The sequence below is a fragment of the Conger conger genome, chromosome 13 (assembly GCF_963514075.1).
Source record: "Conger conger chromosome 13, fConCon1.1, whole genome shotgun sequence".
In the NCBI taxonomy this organism is placed as follows: Eukaryota; Metazoa; Chordata; class Actinopteri; order Anguilliformes; family Congridae; genus Conger; species Conger conger.
This window is the reverse complement of record NC_083772.1, coordinates 22,429,313-22,445,000: the sequence shown is the minus strand read 5'-3', so window position 1 is coordinate 22,445,000 and position 15,688 is coordinate 22,429,313. Positions and strand designations below refer to the sequence as shown.

The window sequence follows — 15,688 nt, the reverse complement described above, 5'->3', positions numbered from 1 at the left end:
TACTAAATACCCCTCTACCAGCCATTTGTATATCAACAAGAACCTCTCATTGGATCTAAACTTCCCCTTCATTGCATGAAAAAGTACCTGGATGGATTGAAAAAACATGCAAAAACTGCAGAAACTATCCAACTCTCTCCATCAATCCAACTTTCCAACTCCACTCTCCATCAACTCCTGATTACTCATTGCTCAAAATTACAGGATAAATGAGAAGATTTAAATAACAGAGACAGAAAATTACTAAATTATTTAATCACTTATAGTGGGGATCATTCACTTTTTCCCTACAAATAAACAGTCTGAGTAACTGAACTCTTATGGCTTGAATGCTAATTCCATAAATGAGAGGATTAAACAATGGGGGAATTATCAGAAAATAAAGGGACATGAATAAGTTAGCTTTATAAGGGACATTACTCATGTTAAACTGTGAATAAGTGTGGGTCAGCTTAAATAAGCATCCCACAGAATAGATAATCACAGTCACTAAGTGTGGGCTGCATGTTTGAAAAGCTTTGATCTGAGATTCCTTAGAAGCATGGAGGCAAACTCTGAGTATTTGTGCATAGGAAAATAGTATCATGACGATCTGAGAACAAGGTGAAACAAGAACTAATGCCAGCTCAACAAAGTGCTGAACGGAGGTATCAGAACAAGCAAGTTTAAATAACGGAGAAATACTACAATACAGTTTTTCAATTATCCTGCCACAAAATGAACGCTGTGCAGTGAATATAAAATGAAGGAAAAAGTAAAAACAGGGAATAACCCAGGACAATGCTATAGCTAAAAGAACCATTCTTGGTGACATGAGGAGGTGATAGTGTAATGGGTGACAAATAGCAACGTACCGGTCATAGGCCATCACTGCTAAAATAGTAAATTCAACTGTAGCATATGAGTATAAACCATATATCTGTAATAGACAATGGGTCAGAGATATTTCATAGTTTTGAGATAACAAAAGGATGAGCATAGATGGTAATAATGATGTGCTCCCATAAAGTCCATTCACTGCTAAGTTACATATAAACAAATACATGGGTTCATGCAGGCCCCTCTCAATGTAAATAACTAAAATAAGAACAGAGTTGCCCAATAATATCACAACATATAACAGAAGGAAACATGTGAAGAATAAATATCTGTGATCTTCCAGTTCAGTGTATGCTGTCAATATGAAGGATGTCACTGCTGATACATTTTCCATGGTTGCCTGGATGTAGAATAAGTGCTGTGGAGAAGAATTTGAGGGTTTGTACACATGAAAGAGTTATGAATATACCTGTGTTCACGTACATGCGCACCAATACCCCAAATAGTTCATGCCCGTATTTACTTTTTCTACAGCCTTTATCCAAAGCGCTGTACAATTGATGCTTCTCATTCACCCATTCATACACACACTCACACACTCACACCAACAGCAATTGGTTACCATGCAAGGCACCAACCAGCTCGTCAGGAGCATTTGGGGGTTAGGTGTTTTACTCAGGGACACTTCGACACACCCAATGCAGGATTGAATCGGCAAACCTCCGACTGCTCTTACCGCCTGAGCCAATGTTGCCCCTTTATAATACTTTCCATAATTAGCGCAGGCACAACAGAAATGGTGTGCATGGTAACCATGCTTGTTTTCATCCAGGATATTTGACTTCAGCCTGTCATGCACATTCAAAGAAAAATGTGCACGCTTCAAGCAAACATCCATGCTTTTTAAGGGATTTGAATATGCCGATTATGACCTTCCGCCAATAAATGCAAGCAGATAAAGTAATTTACATCACCATTTGGATAATCAAGAGTATTGCCATATTTTTTGGGTAAGATGGGAGTATTAGTAAACACACCCAAGATGTGACGTTACAGCTCAGATAATGAACAATATTAAATTACTGAAAAAGACAGCATCCTTTTTGCAGCACCCTCATAGAATAGAAGGAAGCACATCTATTTGACACCTTTTATGTCATGACTAATATAGTTTCAAGAAAAGATAAAAACACATACTTAACAGTTCTGCCAAATATTTAGTTAATTACCTCTTTCCTTCAAAAACGTTGTTTTGCCTTAAGAGAATTTTCATTGCAGTTCTGTAGTCACACACAAGATCTGTTCGACTGAAAGAGATTTCTACCTTTGAGACTTTTATAGTGCCATGGCCATGTAAAAATACACACCAACACATGACTTTACAGCTCTGATAAGCCAATGCCTGGGAGGTATCCAGCATATTGGAGGTATTGGTTTCCCATGAGTCTCCAGTGTAGAGTGAGAGTGAATAGACACAAGTGCTCATTTTGGAATCGTCGTAGGCCTATATGCCTGTGGTCAAATCAAATAATTTCTACAGTTAATACGTATTGTATGATTTATGCTAGCTATACAATATATTCACTTAGCTAGTGGCTATTTCTCATTTCTTCTTTGTCTTCCAGCAGGTTGGTGATTGGTGGGCGTGGTCCCTCCACAAGTGGAACCTGGGGCTTGTATAATTCCAGCATTCATATTGATCGCTCACACCCCCTAGTGTGAACTGATTATCGTGTAAGCCTTCTGTCTCATGTTCCCATTCACAACTAAAACGAGCAGTCATGAAACTAGCTACATATAAAGTTGTACAAAGTCATACAAAGATTTACAATGACAAACCCAAAACTGATCTCAAACAAAGTCTTTAGTGATGTCACAAGATGTGAGGCTGAATTAGAGAAATTTTTTAGCAGTTGCATTAAAAATATAAAAAAACAGGGTGAAATGTTGACTTGATTTGATGAAGTTGATGTAGCTTCAGATTTTCTACAGTTCATGAAAAAAGAAATATTTCATGAAAACGTGACCTATCATTAAATGTAAAAAAAGGCATCAATGTGCTTTCCCATGAGAAAGAAGATAAACACATTTTTTGTAATCAAGATTTCAAGATCCAGCGATAGAGGAAGTAAAAAGCAGTTAACATCTCAAATATTTTTTTTGGACTCCCAAATCAAGTTTGATAGACATATAAAGAAGTTGTCCAAAACTTGGACTCCTTTCATATAACATTAGCTGTTTATACACACCATGGTATTTTCACACAAACAGGCATTGGAAATAATGGATCAGAAACCAATGAAATGGCATCACTGTATCATTTTGGGAAAGTATAATTTGCTCAACTTTGACAGCTATTTTTCCTTGTATCCTTTTTTAAATGTGTGAAAAATCTAGCCCCAGCTACACTAAGCCAATCTGTATCTAAACAGAGTGGCAGTATGGATCACCACTAGGGGCTTGATGATGTAAAACATCCTTTGGTCAGTCATCTTTTTCAGTTAAAGGCATACATCTATGGAACGCCCCCACAGCCTAAATAAAAACACAATGATTCCAAGCTTTTTAATCAAGACAGTAAAAAAAAACAATCTGGTCAAGAATGGAACCAGCAGACTCAGCCAAGTACGGGGCCTGCCAGGAGATGCTGGACAATATCATGGCCCTCATCCAGGCCATCCAGCGGTTCAGGGCACAGGATCTACCTATTACCATACCAGTGCCATCTTCCATGGTCTCAAGCCCTCCACTACCTGGTGAGACTGGACTGCCGTTCCTGGAAAGATACGATGGTAACCCGGAGGAATGTCAGGGCATCCTTGTGCTTTGTTTGTAGTTTGTGAATGTCCTAGTTATTTCCTGGTTTCCTGATTTCTATGTATTTTCTGAGTTCCGTGTTCCATTTAATGTTTTGAATTTTCCCTGTCCCAGACCGCACCTGTGTTCCCTCATATTTCATTGCACTGACCTGATCCTCATTGTATTACCTGTAAATATAAGCCCGTCTGTTTCTTTGTTCTGGGCCAGATTGACTTGTGCCTTGCCTTCATTTTCCCAGTGCCTGTTCCCATGTTTTCCTGTCCCGCTTCATAGCCTGCTCCTGATCTCCTGGTTTAGACCCTCGCCTTTATTTGACTTTGTCTTACCTGCTCTCCATTACCCTGTCTGCCTGGACTTTGACCTGCACCTGTCCCTTCATGGCAATCTGCTTATCCTGTGTTGTTCCTGTATGGCTTCTGTACACTGTCTGACTGTCTGCGTGTGGTTCCAGACAATCTGTTTGTGACAATGCCGTGCATCTGTTGAATGTTTGTAACCTGTAACAATGTCTATTTCTGTTTTTCCTGATAAATAATCAATTCAATTAAAAGAAAAAATATTTCATAATTTCAGTGTTTTTCCTAGCTGTTCGGGGCTATTCTCAGTAGGTGTGACGAGCCTTGCAACCAATCTTGAAACATGAAAGCACATGGTAATATTTTACAGATATTTATTTTAAAATATAAATAAAACATTTGCCAAACGTCACTGTTACTGCTTTTAAATAACTGATTAAAATATGTAAAATGGATAGCATTCTTTCTGGAATTTTTTTGTGTATGTTCTCATGAGATTTCTGTGTGTGATTCACGATATTTCAGATACTTAGAGAAGCTGCTGTTGACCTACATACTTTGTAATGGCAGGCAACAGGGCATTCAGGGGTTCATGATTCAAGGCAAATAATGCTCCAAAGCAGCTTGTATGTTGGAAGTTATGCCTCCAGACATTGTATGTTTACAGACTGCCAGAGTATTTCTTCAATTTACATGTTGAATCTCATGTATGGAGAAAACTGTTTCCTATGGCCCATGCAACCTGCTGCAGGAAGTAGCAATAACCTGCTATAAGCTTGAGAGTCATGTGCACTTTTTTTGGATTATTATTGATTGATTGATTGATTGATTGATTGATTTTAATTATGAACTATTAAATTCAACTCTACCAGCAATACATTTCTCAACAAAAATATGAAATGAAATATTCAGAAATATACAGTCAGGTCCAGAATTATTGGCACCCTTGATGAATATTAGCAAAAAAGACTGTAGGACTGTAGAAAACAAATAATACCATTACTCAGATATATTGTAAGTTTCCAACATGTGGAAAATATTTTACTTTATTAATGATTCAATGGAATCGACCAACATTTTTCAAATTAGAAATTTATTTCCAAAAAAACAAAAAAAACACCGGACCACTGGCAGCAAAACAGCCCCAAAGCATCAATGATCCCCTACCATATTTGATGGTAGGTATGAGGTTCTTGTCCTTGTATGCATCCCTTTTTTGACGCCAAACATGCCGACGGTGTACATGGCCAAAAGGTTTAATTTTGGTCTCATCTGACCATAGCACCCTGCTCCAGTCATAATTCCAATTACGTTTCGCAAACTCCAGATGCTTGAATTTGTTGGTTGCTCTCAGTGAGGGCTTTCTTTGTGCAACTCTTCCAAAGACCCTATTGGTATGGAGGTGTCTTATGGTTGATTTTGAGACTTTGTGACCCCAAGACGCAACTAAAGTCTACACTTCTTGAACTGTGGTCCTTGTTTATGTATTATTTTGTACCCATTACCTGACCTGTGTAGGTAAACAACCATCTGTCTCTTTTGAATTCACAGTTCTTTGACTTTCCCCATGGTGATGGATGACAGGGATTTTACATGTGTGTTACCTCATTTTTATACCCTAGGGAAACAGGAAGTGATGGAAGGCCACAATACAGTTCCTTAAGCCTGAGATGAACTTAAATAAGTCGAATTTTACTGCAGATTTAACTTTGTTTGGTTTTATTTAAAATAATCTTTAAGGGTGCCAATAATTTTGACACCTACATTTTTCATAGAAAATAGCATTACTCAATAAAAAGAAAAGAAAATCTAGAATAATTGTATTAGGATAAAAGTATATATTATATATGTTTGGACATAAAATATAGCTCATCATCATTGTTTATTTTATATAGCCTTTTCTGCCATTTTCATCAAGTGTGCCAATAATTCTGGATCTGACTGTAAATAAAACTCCAGAAAGTTAACTATCCATATGAACTGTTCTGATCACTCATTGGTCAAAGCAGCAAGCTAAATTAAAAATTATAAATAAGAAAGACAGAAAATTACTTCAACGACAGTAGATCATTTACTTTTTCTTTACAAATAAGTAGCTTGTAAATGTTAACTCTTATGGCTTGAATGCAAATTCCATAAATGACCGGATTAAACAATGGGGGAATTATCAGAAAGTAAAGGGACATGAATAAGTGAGCTTTATATGTTATATTACTCATGTTAAACTGTGAATAATTGTGTGTGAGCTTAAATAAGACTCCCACGGAGTAGTTAATCACAGTCGCTAAGTGAGGGGTGCATGTCTGTATAGCTTTGATTTGAGATTCCTTAGAACCAGAGAGGCAGATTCTGAGGACCTGTGCATAGGAAAATAGTATGATGATGATCTGAGAAGTAGGTGAAATAAAAATTAATCCCAGCCCAACAAAGTGCTGAACTGTGGTGTCAGAACAAGAGAGTTTAACTAAAGGAGAAATACTACAATACAATTTTTCAATGATTCTGCCACAAAATGAACGTTGAGCAGTGAATATGAAATAAAGTGCAATGTAAATACAGGGAACAACCCATGATAATGAAATAGCTGCAAAAATATTCCTTGGAGACATGAGGAGGTGATAGTGTAATGGATGACAAATAGCAACATACCGGTCATAGGCCATCACTGCTAAAATAGTAAATTCAACTGCACCATATGAGTATAAACAATATACCTGTAACAGACAATGTGTCAGAGATATTTCATAATTATGAGATAACAGAAGGACAAGCATAGAGGGTAATAATGCTGTGCTCCCAAAAAGTCCATTCACTGCTAAGTTACATATAAACAAATACATGGGTTCATGCAGGCCCCTCTCAATGAAAACTGTCAAAATTAGAACACAGTTGCCCAATAATATCAGAACATATAAAAGAAGAAAACATATGAAGAATAAATATCTGTGATCTTCCAGTTCAGTGTATGCCATGAATATGAAGGATGTCACTGCTGATACATTTTCCATGGTCACCTGGATGTAGAGTCAGTGCTGCGGAGAAGGATGTGAAGGTTTGTGAACATATTTTATAATGTTTATCACTTACAGCCGACTGAAAAATAATTCAACTAACATATGGTGTTTGTAAGACACCTTGATTTGACATGGTCTATCATTTCTAAGGAATATATCCATGGCTATGTTTACTTGCATGCACACCAGTACCCTGATTATTGGGTGTAATCAGTTTCTGGATTTTAGACCTACTTCTGCTCTTAATTATTTAATTAGCCCAATCATTGACATTATCTGTCATTTATAGCCACATTCTTTGATATAAACAGCAGCTGATAATTGTTCTTGTCTTGTAGCATTTTATTGTTGTCTAATTTACGAGTGAATTGGTCATGGTTCATATGGCTGATTAGCTGATTGAGCCTGATTAACTGGTGGAAGTAAAATCCTGCAGTGGCCCTCCAGGGCTGGAGTTGCCGATCCCTGGTTGAGATTTTTACAAACTGATATACATCATGAGATTCTTAAAATAGCTGTGTTTACATGATTCTTTACATAACTGGGGTATGTTGAAATGTTGTACACGGCAACCATGCATGTTTTCATCCAGGATTTTGACTTCTGCCTGGCATGCACACTTTTAAAAAGCAAAATAATTCAGAGTAAGGCGTCTACAAGCACCAAATCTGTTCTGCAAGTCCAGACAGAAGGGATTTGAATATGCCAATTATGGCCTAACACTGATCAAGGTAATCAGATAAAGGTGTTTACATGAAAATTCTGATAATCTTCCATATTAGTGTGTATATAAACACACCCGAAGTGCGATGATACTGCTCAATAATTATCAGTATACTAAATTACTGAAAAAGACTGCATCACAGAATAAAATGAAGATAATAAGATAGCTTTCATGTGAATGACAAACAACATTACTAAAAATGTCAAGACACATACAATTCAGTTAATTACCTGGTTTCTCCTGGTTTGTTGCCTTAAGAGAAAAGCTTATTGAAAAGAATCATTGCAGTTCTGTAGTTGTACACCTCATTTGGTTGATGACTGAAAGTTATTTTTCTTTTATGATGCCTTTTATAATGCCATGGCCATGTAAAAATACACACAAACACGTGACTTTACAGCTCAGATATGTCAGTACCTGGGAGGTATCTTGAGCGTATTGAGCATATTGGTTTCCCATGAGTCTCCAGCGTGAAAAGATGCATGTACTGCCCTTGCACTGTGTCACTACATGCAGAACTAGACAGCTAGCTAACAGTTATGTTTTCAATAACATGAGGTTTCCCATGTTTGTTTATTAAAATCATCCCGGAAGGAAAAACGGAGAAACTGCAAAAAAGAATAGATTCAGTGGAAATCCATTGCACTTTATCAAATTACAATAAACATTTAGAAAAGGCCTGTAAACTGTAAAAGATGTACATGTAGCATTTGCTAAAATAAATAAATAAATGAATAAATAGCAAGCACTAGCCAAAGAGCCGTGTGTGCCAGAGTAGTACTCGGTTAACAAAGACATTTTTGCAACTTCGATTTTTACAGCACAGTTACAACACTGATAAATGAAATACATATAGACAATAATACCCAAGGAAAAAGTATTGCAAAATAACCAGAATTGCTGTGTTGCAACGTAAGACAGATGCTTACTAGCATGTCTGGAATGTTCACTACTTCTCTTATTTTTCCTGGTAAACACTGCACTTCCGATTAAAAAAAAAAAACTATTCCCTAGCTTCTCGTATTGTCCACTACAGGGTGTTCCAAAATACAGTAATTCAATACAGTTCTGATTTGTTCCGATGTTACTTATTTTGAAACATACCGATAATCAGATAATAATGCAAGCCCAGTGTATTGAATGACGTGTATTGCCTCCATTCCTGTCACAGATGCTGTGAGAATTAGCGGTCCGAGGGAGTGTGGTCGCTGGTCACACAAGTGTTTGAGTGATTTTTAACTGCATTATTTTATTTATGTAACACACTGTGGCGGATGTGTTGCTTAAGAGGATAGTGCCGTAGGAGAAAGTGGGTGTGTGCTTAAAGGGCGAGTGCGACGGCAACGTGGATAGTGGTGCTGATACATTACATTACATTACAGGCATTTAGCAGACTCTCTCATCCAGAGTGATGTACAATGAAGTGCAAATCAAACCCGGGAACAATGCGATGAGGACCGTAGATGAAAGTACAGTTCTGAGTCCTAGTATGATCACATGGATAACGGGCAGGCAGATCAGCCAAAAGTGTGCCTTTTAAAACGTACACACGTCATTTTGTATAGACAGTTTCAGATTTTAATGAATGTTAAGATTAACCAGATAAAGATTTAATGGAGATTTACCTGCGTAAACTTTAGTAGTCTTAGTTTCAGTGTATTGCAAATCGCAGTGTTGTACAGGGAACTGTTTAAATGATGCCACTTCCTGGTAATGCCACCTCCACTTCCAAGAATGACTAGCCTATGGATATGGATAATTTATGGATACAGATATGGATAAATTAATTGATAGAACAGAAATGGATACAGATATGGATAATGCAGCACTCACTCACCCCTAGTTGCCACCATTCTTGTCTGGCGTAATCGGCAGGATCATAAAGCAGAGACATGCATTTAAAAAAAAAATTTTTAACATTGTTTTACGTGTAAAAATCTTCAATTACTAATATTGGTATGGCAAAACAGCAGCTGGGGAAGAGATCGGAAGACAGGTAGCCGTTGGATTGGCCACAGTTCAGCACCTCGTTTTCTCATTGTGTGATTTGTTTTGTTTTGATTCTCCAGTTTAAGGCTGATAATGACTGGCTACTCCAGGAATGTGCAGAAGCTCAGGGTTTCCTTACATCCCAATCCTGTGTAAGGGAAAGCGCTCCTACCAGTCCCAGGCCCTTAAACCTTAATGGTAACAACCCAATCACTGAACGGGTGTTGTATGTTCCCCGTGAACAAAAGTGTCCTATGTTCAGGGGTAGTACTGGTCTAGGCATAGTAGAATGGATGGAAGAGATCTGTTTATGCATGCGGATTAGGCATTTACCCACCACTGATCAGGCGTACTTTATATATGATCATCTTGAAGGAGAGGCAAAGTACAAAATAAAATTTCAACCTACATGGGATAAGGAGGATCCAGAAAGGATCTTTGCCATCTTGCAAGAGCTGTATGGGTGTTCACAGTCATATGTAGTCCTACAGGAACAATTTTTCTCCAGGGAGCAGCTGGAAGGAGAATCGTTACAGGAATATTCCCATGCCCTGTTCGCACTTAAGGAGAAGGTAGTAAAGAGGGCGCCTAATGGAATGCTTAACTCTGTTGTTTTATTAAGGGATCAGTTTCTTGAGTATGTCAATGACAGTGCTCTTTGTGGAGAACTGAAACAGATCGTTCGTCGCCATCCTGATTACACCCATAATTTTAAGCCTTGCGGCAGTGAGAAATTACAGACCTTTCACTGGCTACAACTTCGTGCAGAAAATGGGCTGAACATCCCCTATGTCGGGTATTTAGAGCTAGACATTGAGGTGCTAGGGAGGGTTGTCCCAAAGAGAGGGGTGTTGGTGGTCAGAGACCCCCCTGGCACATTGCCTAACCAGGAAGTTCCGGGTATTCTCGGCATGAATATAATCCGGGAATGCCATAATGAACTCTTCCAACAACATGGCCTTGCACTGTTTAACCTCTCACCTGTGCAACAGGCTAGCAGCTCTTGGCAACAGGCATTACAGTACTGTCACCAAGCACCCAGTTCACCAGTTGAGCTGGCCCTGTCAAGGTTAGAGGAGGGAGAGTAATACAAATCCCAGGGGGCACTATGACCGTAGTGACCACTACATGCTCTCAACAGTACGCCACTACCTCTGGGACAATGTTGTTTGAGCCCCTCCTGCATGGGGAGGCATTCCTGGCTAGCCTCCTAGTGTCTCCTGCTATGGTAAATGTGTACAGGGGTGTTGTTGAAATTATATATTCATGTGATTATTTTATTATTAATTGCTTATCCTATTATTAGTTGCTTATGCTGGAGTGATCCAGATCATAAATAATTGTTAAAGTACCATAACTTGCTTTGTGCTAATGAATATTATTTTCTGTAACTATGAGTGGAGATGTTTCTCCCTATCTGTACCATGGGCCTCCAAGGCCACGGCCATTAACTGTGTGTTCTGGATTATCTTGTCTTGGTGCCTGAGAGCCTGCAGAACCAAAAACATAAGACCTCAAGATGGAAGCTACCATGGGGATTATCTTCCTGGAAATAGGGAGTTAAAACAAGATAAGATAGATTTCTCAGACGCAGTTAATTGCACAGGCCCCTACGTATACATCATGCTGGAATGTTTTGAGAACATGTATCTGCATAGACAGTACCTTGAAGGGGGGAGATATGAATAAACAATCTGTAGTAAGGAGAAGAGTGGTGGATTGTCTTTGAATATTGATAATTGGGAATATTAATATTCAAAGGGGGCGTACATTTGTTGCGCTCTGCACATACATATATCCAGACAAAGGAGAAAAACCTTTGTCCTTGTTTTTGCATGTAACTTCGACCCTATGCGCATAGTAAATATTGGATTTTATTTACTGTCTCTGTCTCGGAGTGTTTTCTTACAGGAATAAATTAAAATTCCCACCACAAGGGGTACTGCTTATATTACGGTTGTTAACGTGGGGGTTACTGAGGCTCTCTTATACCCACGCACTAGGTGTTTTGGATCAGGCCTATATTATAAGCCTACCATCAGGGGTGCTCAAGGTTCCGGGGGAACCTCCTCCTAGGGTAACAGCTACTGTGTGCTCTCAGACTGTGCAGGGTAAATCAGTGCAGGAGTCTATTGATGGGATGGATCTGTCTGCTCTTACTAGCACAGAACAACACCAAGTATGTGCTTTGCTGCACCAGTATGAGCCTGTGTTTTCAGCATATGAGGGAGATTTAGGGTGCACTAACCTCATTTGTCATGAGATTCCTCTCCTCGACAAGGCTCCGGTCCGTCAAAGGTATAGGCATATCCCTCCTTCAGAATATGAGACAGTTAAAACACATATTCGGCAGTTGCTGGATACGCAGGTTATCAGGGAAAGTAGCAGCCCCTATGCTTCCCCTGTTGTCCTGGTAAAGAAGAAAGATGGCAGCCTGTGTGTGGATTATCGGCAGTTAAATGCAAAGACATGCAAGGATGCTTTTCCACTTCCCCACATCGAAGAGTCCTTAGATGCACTGTCAGGTGCTTGTTGGTTCTCCACTATGGACTTAACCAGTGGTTACAACCAGGTCCCAATGGCCAAACCGGACAAAGCGAAGACGGCCTTCTGCACACCTTTTGGTCTGTTTGAATTTAATCGGATGCCTTTTGGGCTTTGCAACGCACCCAGCACGTTCCAAAGGCTAACGGAGCATATGTTCGGGGATCAACTCTTTCAGTCACTGTTACTGTACCTCAATGATATTGTGGTCTTTTCCTCCACAGTGGAGGAGCACATGGAATACCTCAAGTTGGTCTCGGGTCGCCTTAAACAAGAAGGCCTTAAAGCAAAATTGGAGAAGTGTTGCTTTTTCAGGGAAGAGGTACAGTACCTGGGACATGTAATTTCCCGCACAGGTGTCTCCAGGAAAAGTTGCTGCAGTCGCCAATTGGTCACGCCCCGGTGATGTTTCAGAGTTGAGGTCTTTTTTGGGTTTTGCCAGTTACCATTCAGTTTTCCCCCACCATTCATCCTGCAGATCGATGCCAGTTACCGGGGCCTTAGAGCAGTCCTTTCCCAGGAACAGGATAGCAAGGTAAGGCCTACAGGTGTGGTCTCCGTCCCATAGAACGGAACATGTCAAATTATAGTTCCATGAAACATGGGTGATGACGGAGAAGTTTCGGGAGTACCTGCTGGGTCAACAATGCATAGTCTACATGGATAACAACCCTTTGAGCCACCTCACCACAGCAAAGTTAGGTGCAACAGAACAACGCTAGGCTGCACAGTTATCGACATTTAATTTTATTATTAAATATCGCTCTGGTGGCTCTAATGGGAATGCAGATTCACTCTCTAGACAATATGCCCCTGATGGCACTTCCATGATTGAGAAGGCTGTCCCTGGCACACCCCTCCCAGAGTCTTTACGTATGAGCGGCAATCAGGACAGAGAGGGGAAGGTGAAACAAGCTGCCATTACTGCCCTGCCAATACCATTCGCAAACATACCTTCGCCTATAACACCACCATCCATCAAGAACCGCAGCTACCTATTGATTTTATACTGGGAGGAGTGAAGGAACCTACACCAGGGGGTGTAGTAGACTGGGTCCAAGAACATCAGCGCCGGTTACAGGTGGCCTATGAGGGGGCAAGAGAAAGGCTACACACAACCAAAAGGTGGGTGATACTCAGCTAAACGAGAATCAGCTGGTGTACTTGAGAGACTCAACAGAGGAAGATGTTCCAGAGGATGAGGATCTGTGTGTTGCAACAGAGACATTGGCCACATCGGGAGTACAAATTCCACAACCTAATCCAGAAGTTGTGGTGCCACTCTCTCCTCAGGCCATCCCAGGTCCAAGTGGGGTATACCACGGCGAACCACTCATGCCAAGGCAGGAAGACACACTAATATCTATCACTTACCAGAGACAACAGTGGGTACAGTAAGGGATCATGTGAACCCCCAGATACCTGGTTCCAGTGACATGGTTTCTGCTATTTTCAGGCCCTGGAATTAAGTATGTCGCTGGGACGACGAAACAAATCCTGGGGGTAGATGTAACAGGTTGCAAGTTACTGATTACTAACAAACACCCAAACTAGCGAGTAGGCTAGGTTAAAGTGCATTCAGGTATCTGGTTTTCTGACGCGCAGATCAATAATTTCTGGGGGCCTATAAATAGGCTGCAGTAACCAGGTACAAGGAAATGCCTTACCTGTTTGGGGTACCTGTTCCGGTATGCAAGTTCCTGTCTGACGTCAAGGTACAGTATGTTGCAGTTTGCTCTATTACTTGCAGCCACGTAATGTTCCAGTTAAGCCTGATGATCATTTTTATTGTAGGCTAAGGAACGTGGATAGCGGGGCTCCAGTTCTATTAATACACTGGTAACTGGCTACGTGGAGCTCCGACCATTTGTGTGTTTAAATTGTGTTGTACCTTCCTTTTCCCTGGGATTCCATATTTATTTCTAGTTTTAATATTCATACTACTGACAAATTTTTTGTTCAAATTTTTATTAATGGATAACCCCTAGAGATGAGCCATCTCGTTTTCGAGGGGGTCCAACACAGAACATACAATACAATACAATACAATAGTACAGTACAACAAACACAGTCACGTACACCATACATACACAGAGGCTCTCATTTACCGATCCAGCCCGCACATCGTTCCCATAAACCCGCAATACCACACGAAATAAGTAGGAGGTAGGTACAACAGAATGTGTCGATGACAATGATAGTAGTAGTAATAATAATAATAATGGTAATAATGATGATAATAATAATAGTAACAAAATAACCAACAAGCAAATACAGTGATGCAATGGTAAAGGAGCAGGAAGACAGTAGCATTAAAAGCAGCAACATGACGTTTTAAGAAAGGGTAATAATGAGTTCTTAAATATACTTAGTGAGATAATTGTTCTGATGTTGACGGGTAGATTGTTCCAGTCGGAGGGAGCTTTGAATTTGAAGGCGCGTCTGCCAATTTCTTTCTTGGTTTTGGGAACAGAGAAGAAAGGTTGCTGTATATGTCTAAGAGAGTATGAGGATATGTGTGGTACTAGATAATGCTTTAGGTAAGAGGGATAGTTAAAGTGGATGCATTTGAAAATGCATTGAAGCCAATGGTAATGTCTTCGAGCATTGAGGGGTAACCAGATTCATACATAGAGCAATGATGAGTTTGATAGGGACACCTTAGAATAAATCGACAGAGACTATTGTAAATAACATTGAGGGGTTGAAGATGTGTTTCGAAGGTGTTCTGATAAACAATGTCAGCATAATCCAATATTGGCAATAACAACTGTGTAACGATTCTGTTTCTCATCTGAAAAGTAAAGCAATTTATGGAGCGATACAGTATGCCCAAATTGCGACTTAGTTTGTTAGTGATAGTCTCAATATGTTGTTTAAAAAAAAGCACTGGGTCGATCCAAAGTCCAAGGTATTTATAAGAAGTCACATGTTCAAGAGGTGATCCATCATTAAAAGAAATAGTCAGGTCTGGGGCATCACTCAGACCGTGTCTGGTGCCAAACAAACATACTACATGACTTCCTTTTGTTGAGCAGTAGTTTGTTGAGTGAGAACCACTTCTGAACAGAGGCAAACTCACGTTGCAAGGATCTCTCAATTGCAGATCTGTTAGTGCTAGATGTGTAAATTGCAGTGTCGTCGGCATATAGTTGTACTTGACAGTCAAATTTTAGGAAGGTCATTAATAAAAATGGAGAAAAGGAGTGGACCTAATGATGAGCCTTGTGGTACTCCCTTCTCGACAATTAAGTAATCGGATTGACTTCCATTGAAACTGACGCACTGGCATCTATTGTGAAGATATGAGTTAAACCATAGTAGAGCAGTCTGAGAGACACCAATGGAATACAGTTTATCAAGAAGTAAATCGTGATCAACAATGTCGAATGCCTTGGTTAAGTCAAGAAAAATTACACCAGTGAGTTTGCCATTCTCAGAAGCAGTAAACACGTCGTTTGTAAATTTTAAGAGAGCTGTTG

General features: G+C 39.7%; 2 protein-coding genes across 2 annotated transcripts; both read right to left on the bottom strand.

Moving 5' to 3' along the window:
• Positions 1-256: 256 nt before the first annotated feature.
• On the bottom strand, positions 257-1,213 carry LOC133107404 (olfactory receptor 1D2-like). The gene is made up of 2 exons (XM_061216395.1): positions 773-1,213; positions 257-592 (listed from the first exon to the last, which is right to left on the bottom strand). Exons 1-2 carry the CDS (start codon positions 1,211-1,213, stop codon positions 257-259), a joined length of 777 nt encoding a protein of 258 aa, XP_061072379.1.
• A 4,770-nt stretch (positions 1,214-5,983) lies between these two features.
• On the bottom strand, positions 5,984-6,943 carry LOC133107403 (olfactory receptor 10H1-like). Its single transcript, XM_061216394.1, has 2 exons — positions 6,493-6,943; positions 5,984-6,132 (listed from the first exon to the last, which is right to left on the bottom strand). Exons 1-2 carry the CDS (start codon positions 6,941-6,943, stop codon positions 5,984-5,986), a joined length of 600 nt encoding a protein of 199 aa, XP_061072378.1.
• Positions 6,944-15,688: the final 8,745 nt, after the last annotated feature.

Excerpts from the sequence above, each read along its gene's own strand:
- LOC133107404 (XM_061216395.1), bottom strand. The coding sequence starts at position 1,213 with ATGGAAAATGTATCAGCAGTGACATCCTTCATATTGACAGCATACACT. Across the intron at positions 593-772 it reads TAGCTATAGCATTGTCCTGG|ATCGTCATGATACTATTTTC; the intron begins GTTATTCCCTGT and ends CCTTGTTCTCAG.
- LOC133107403 (XM_061216394.1), bottom strand. The coding sequence starts at position 6,943 with ATGGAAAATGTATCAGCAGTGACATCCTTCATATTCATGGCATACACT. Across the intron at positions 6,133-6,492 it reads ATTATCATGGGTTGTTCCCT|CTCACTTATTCATGTCCCTT; the intron begins GTATTTACATTG and ends TAACATATAAAG.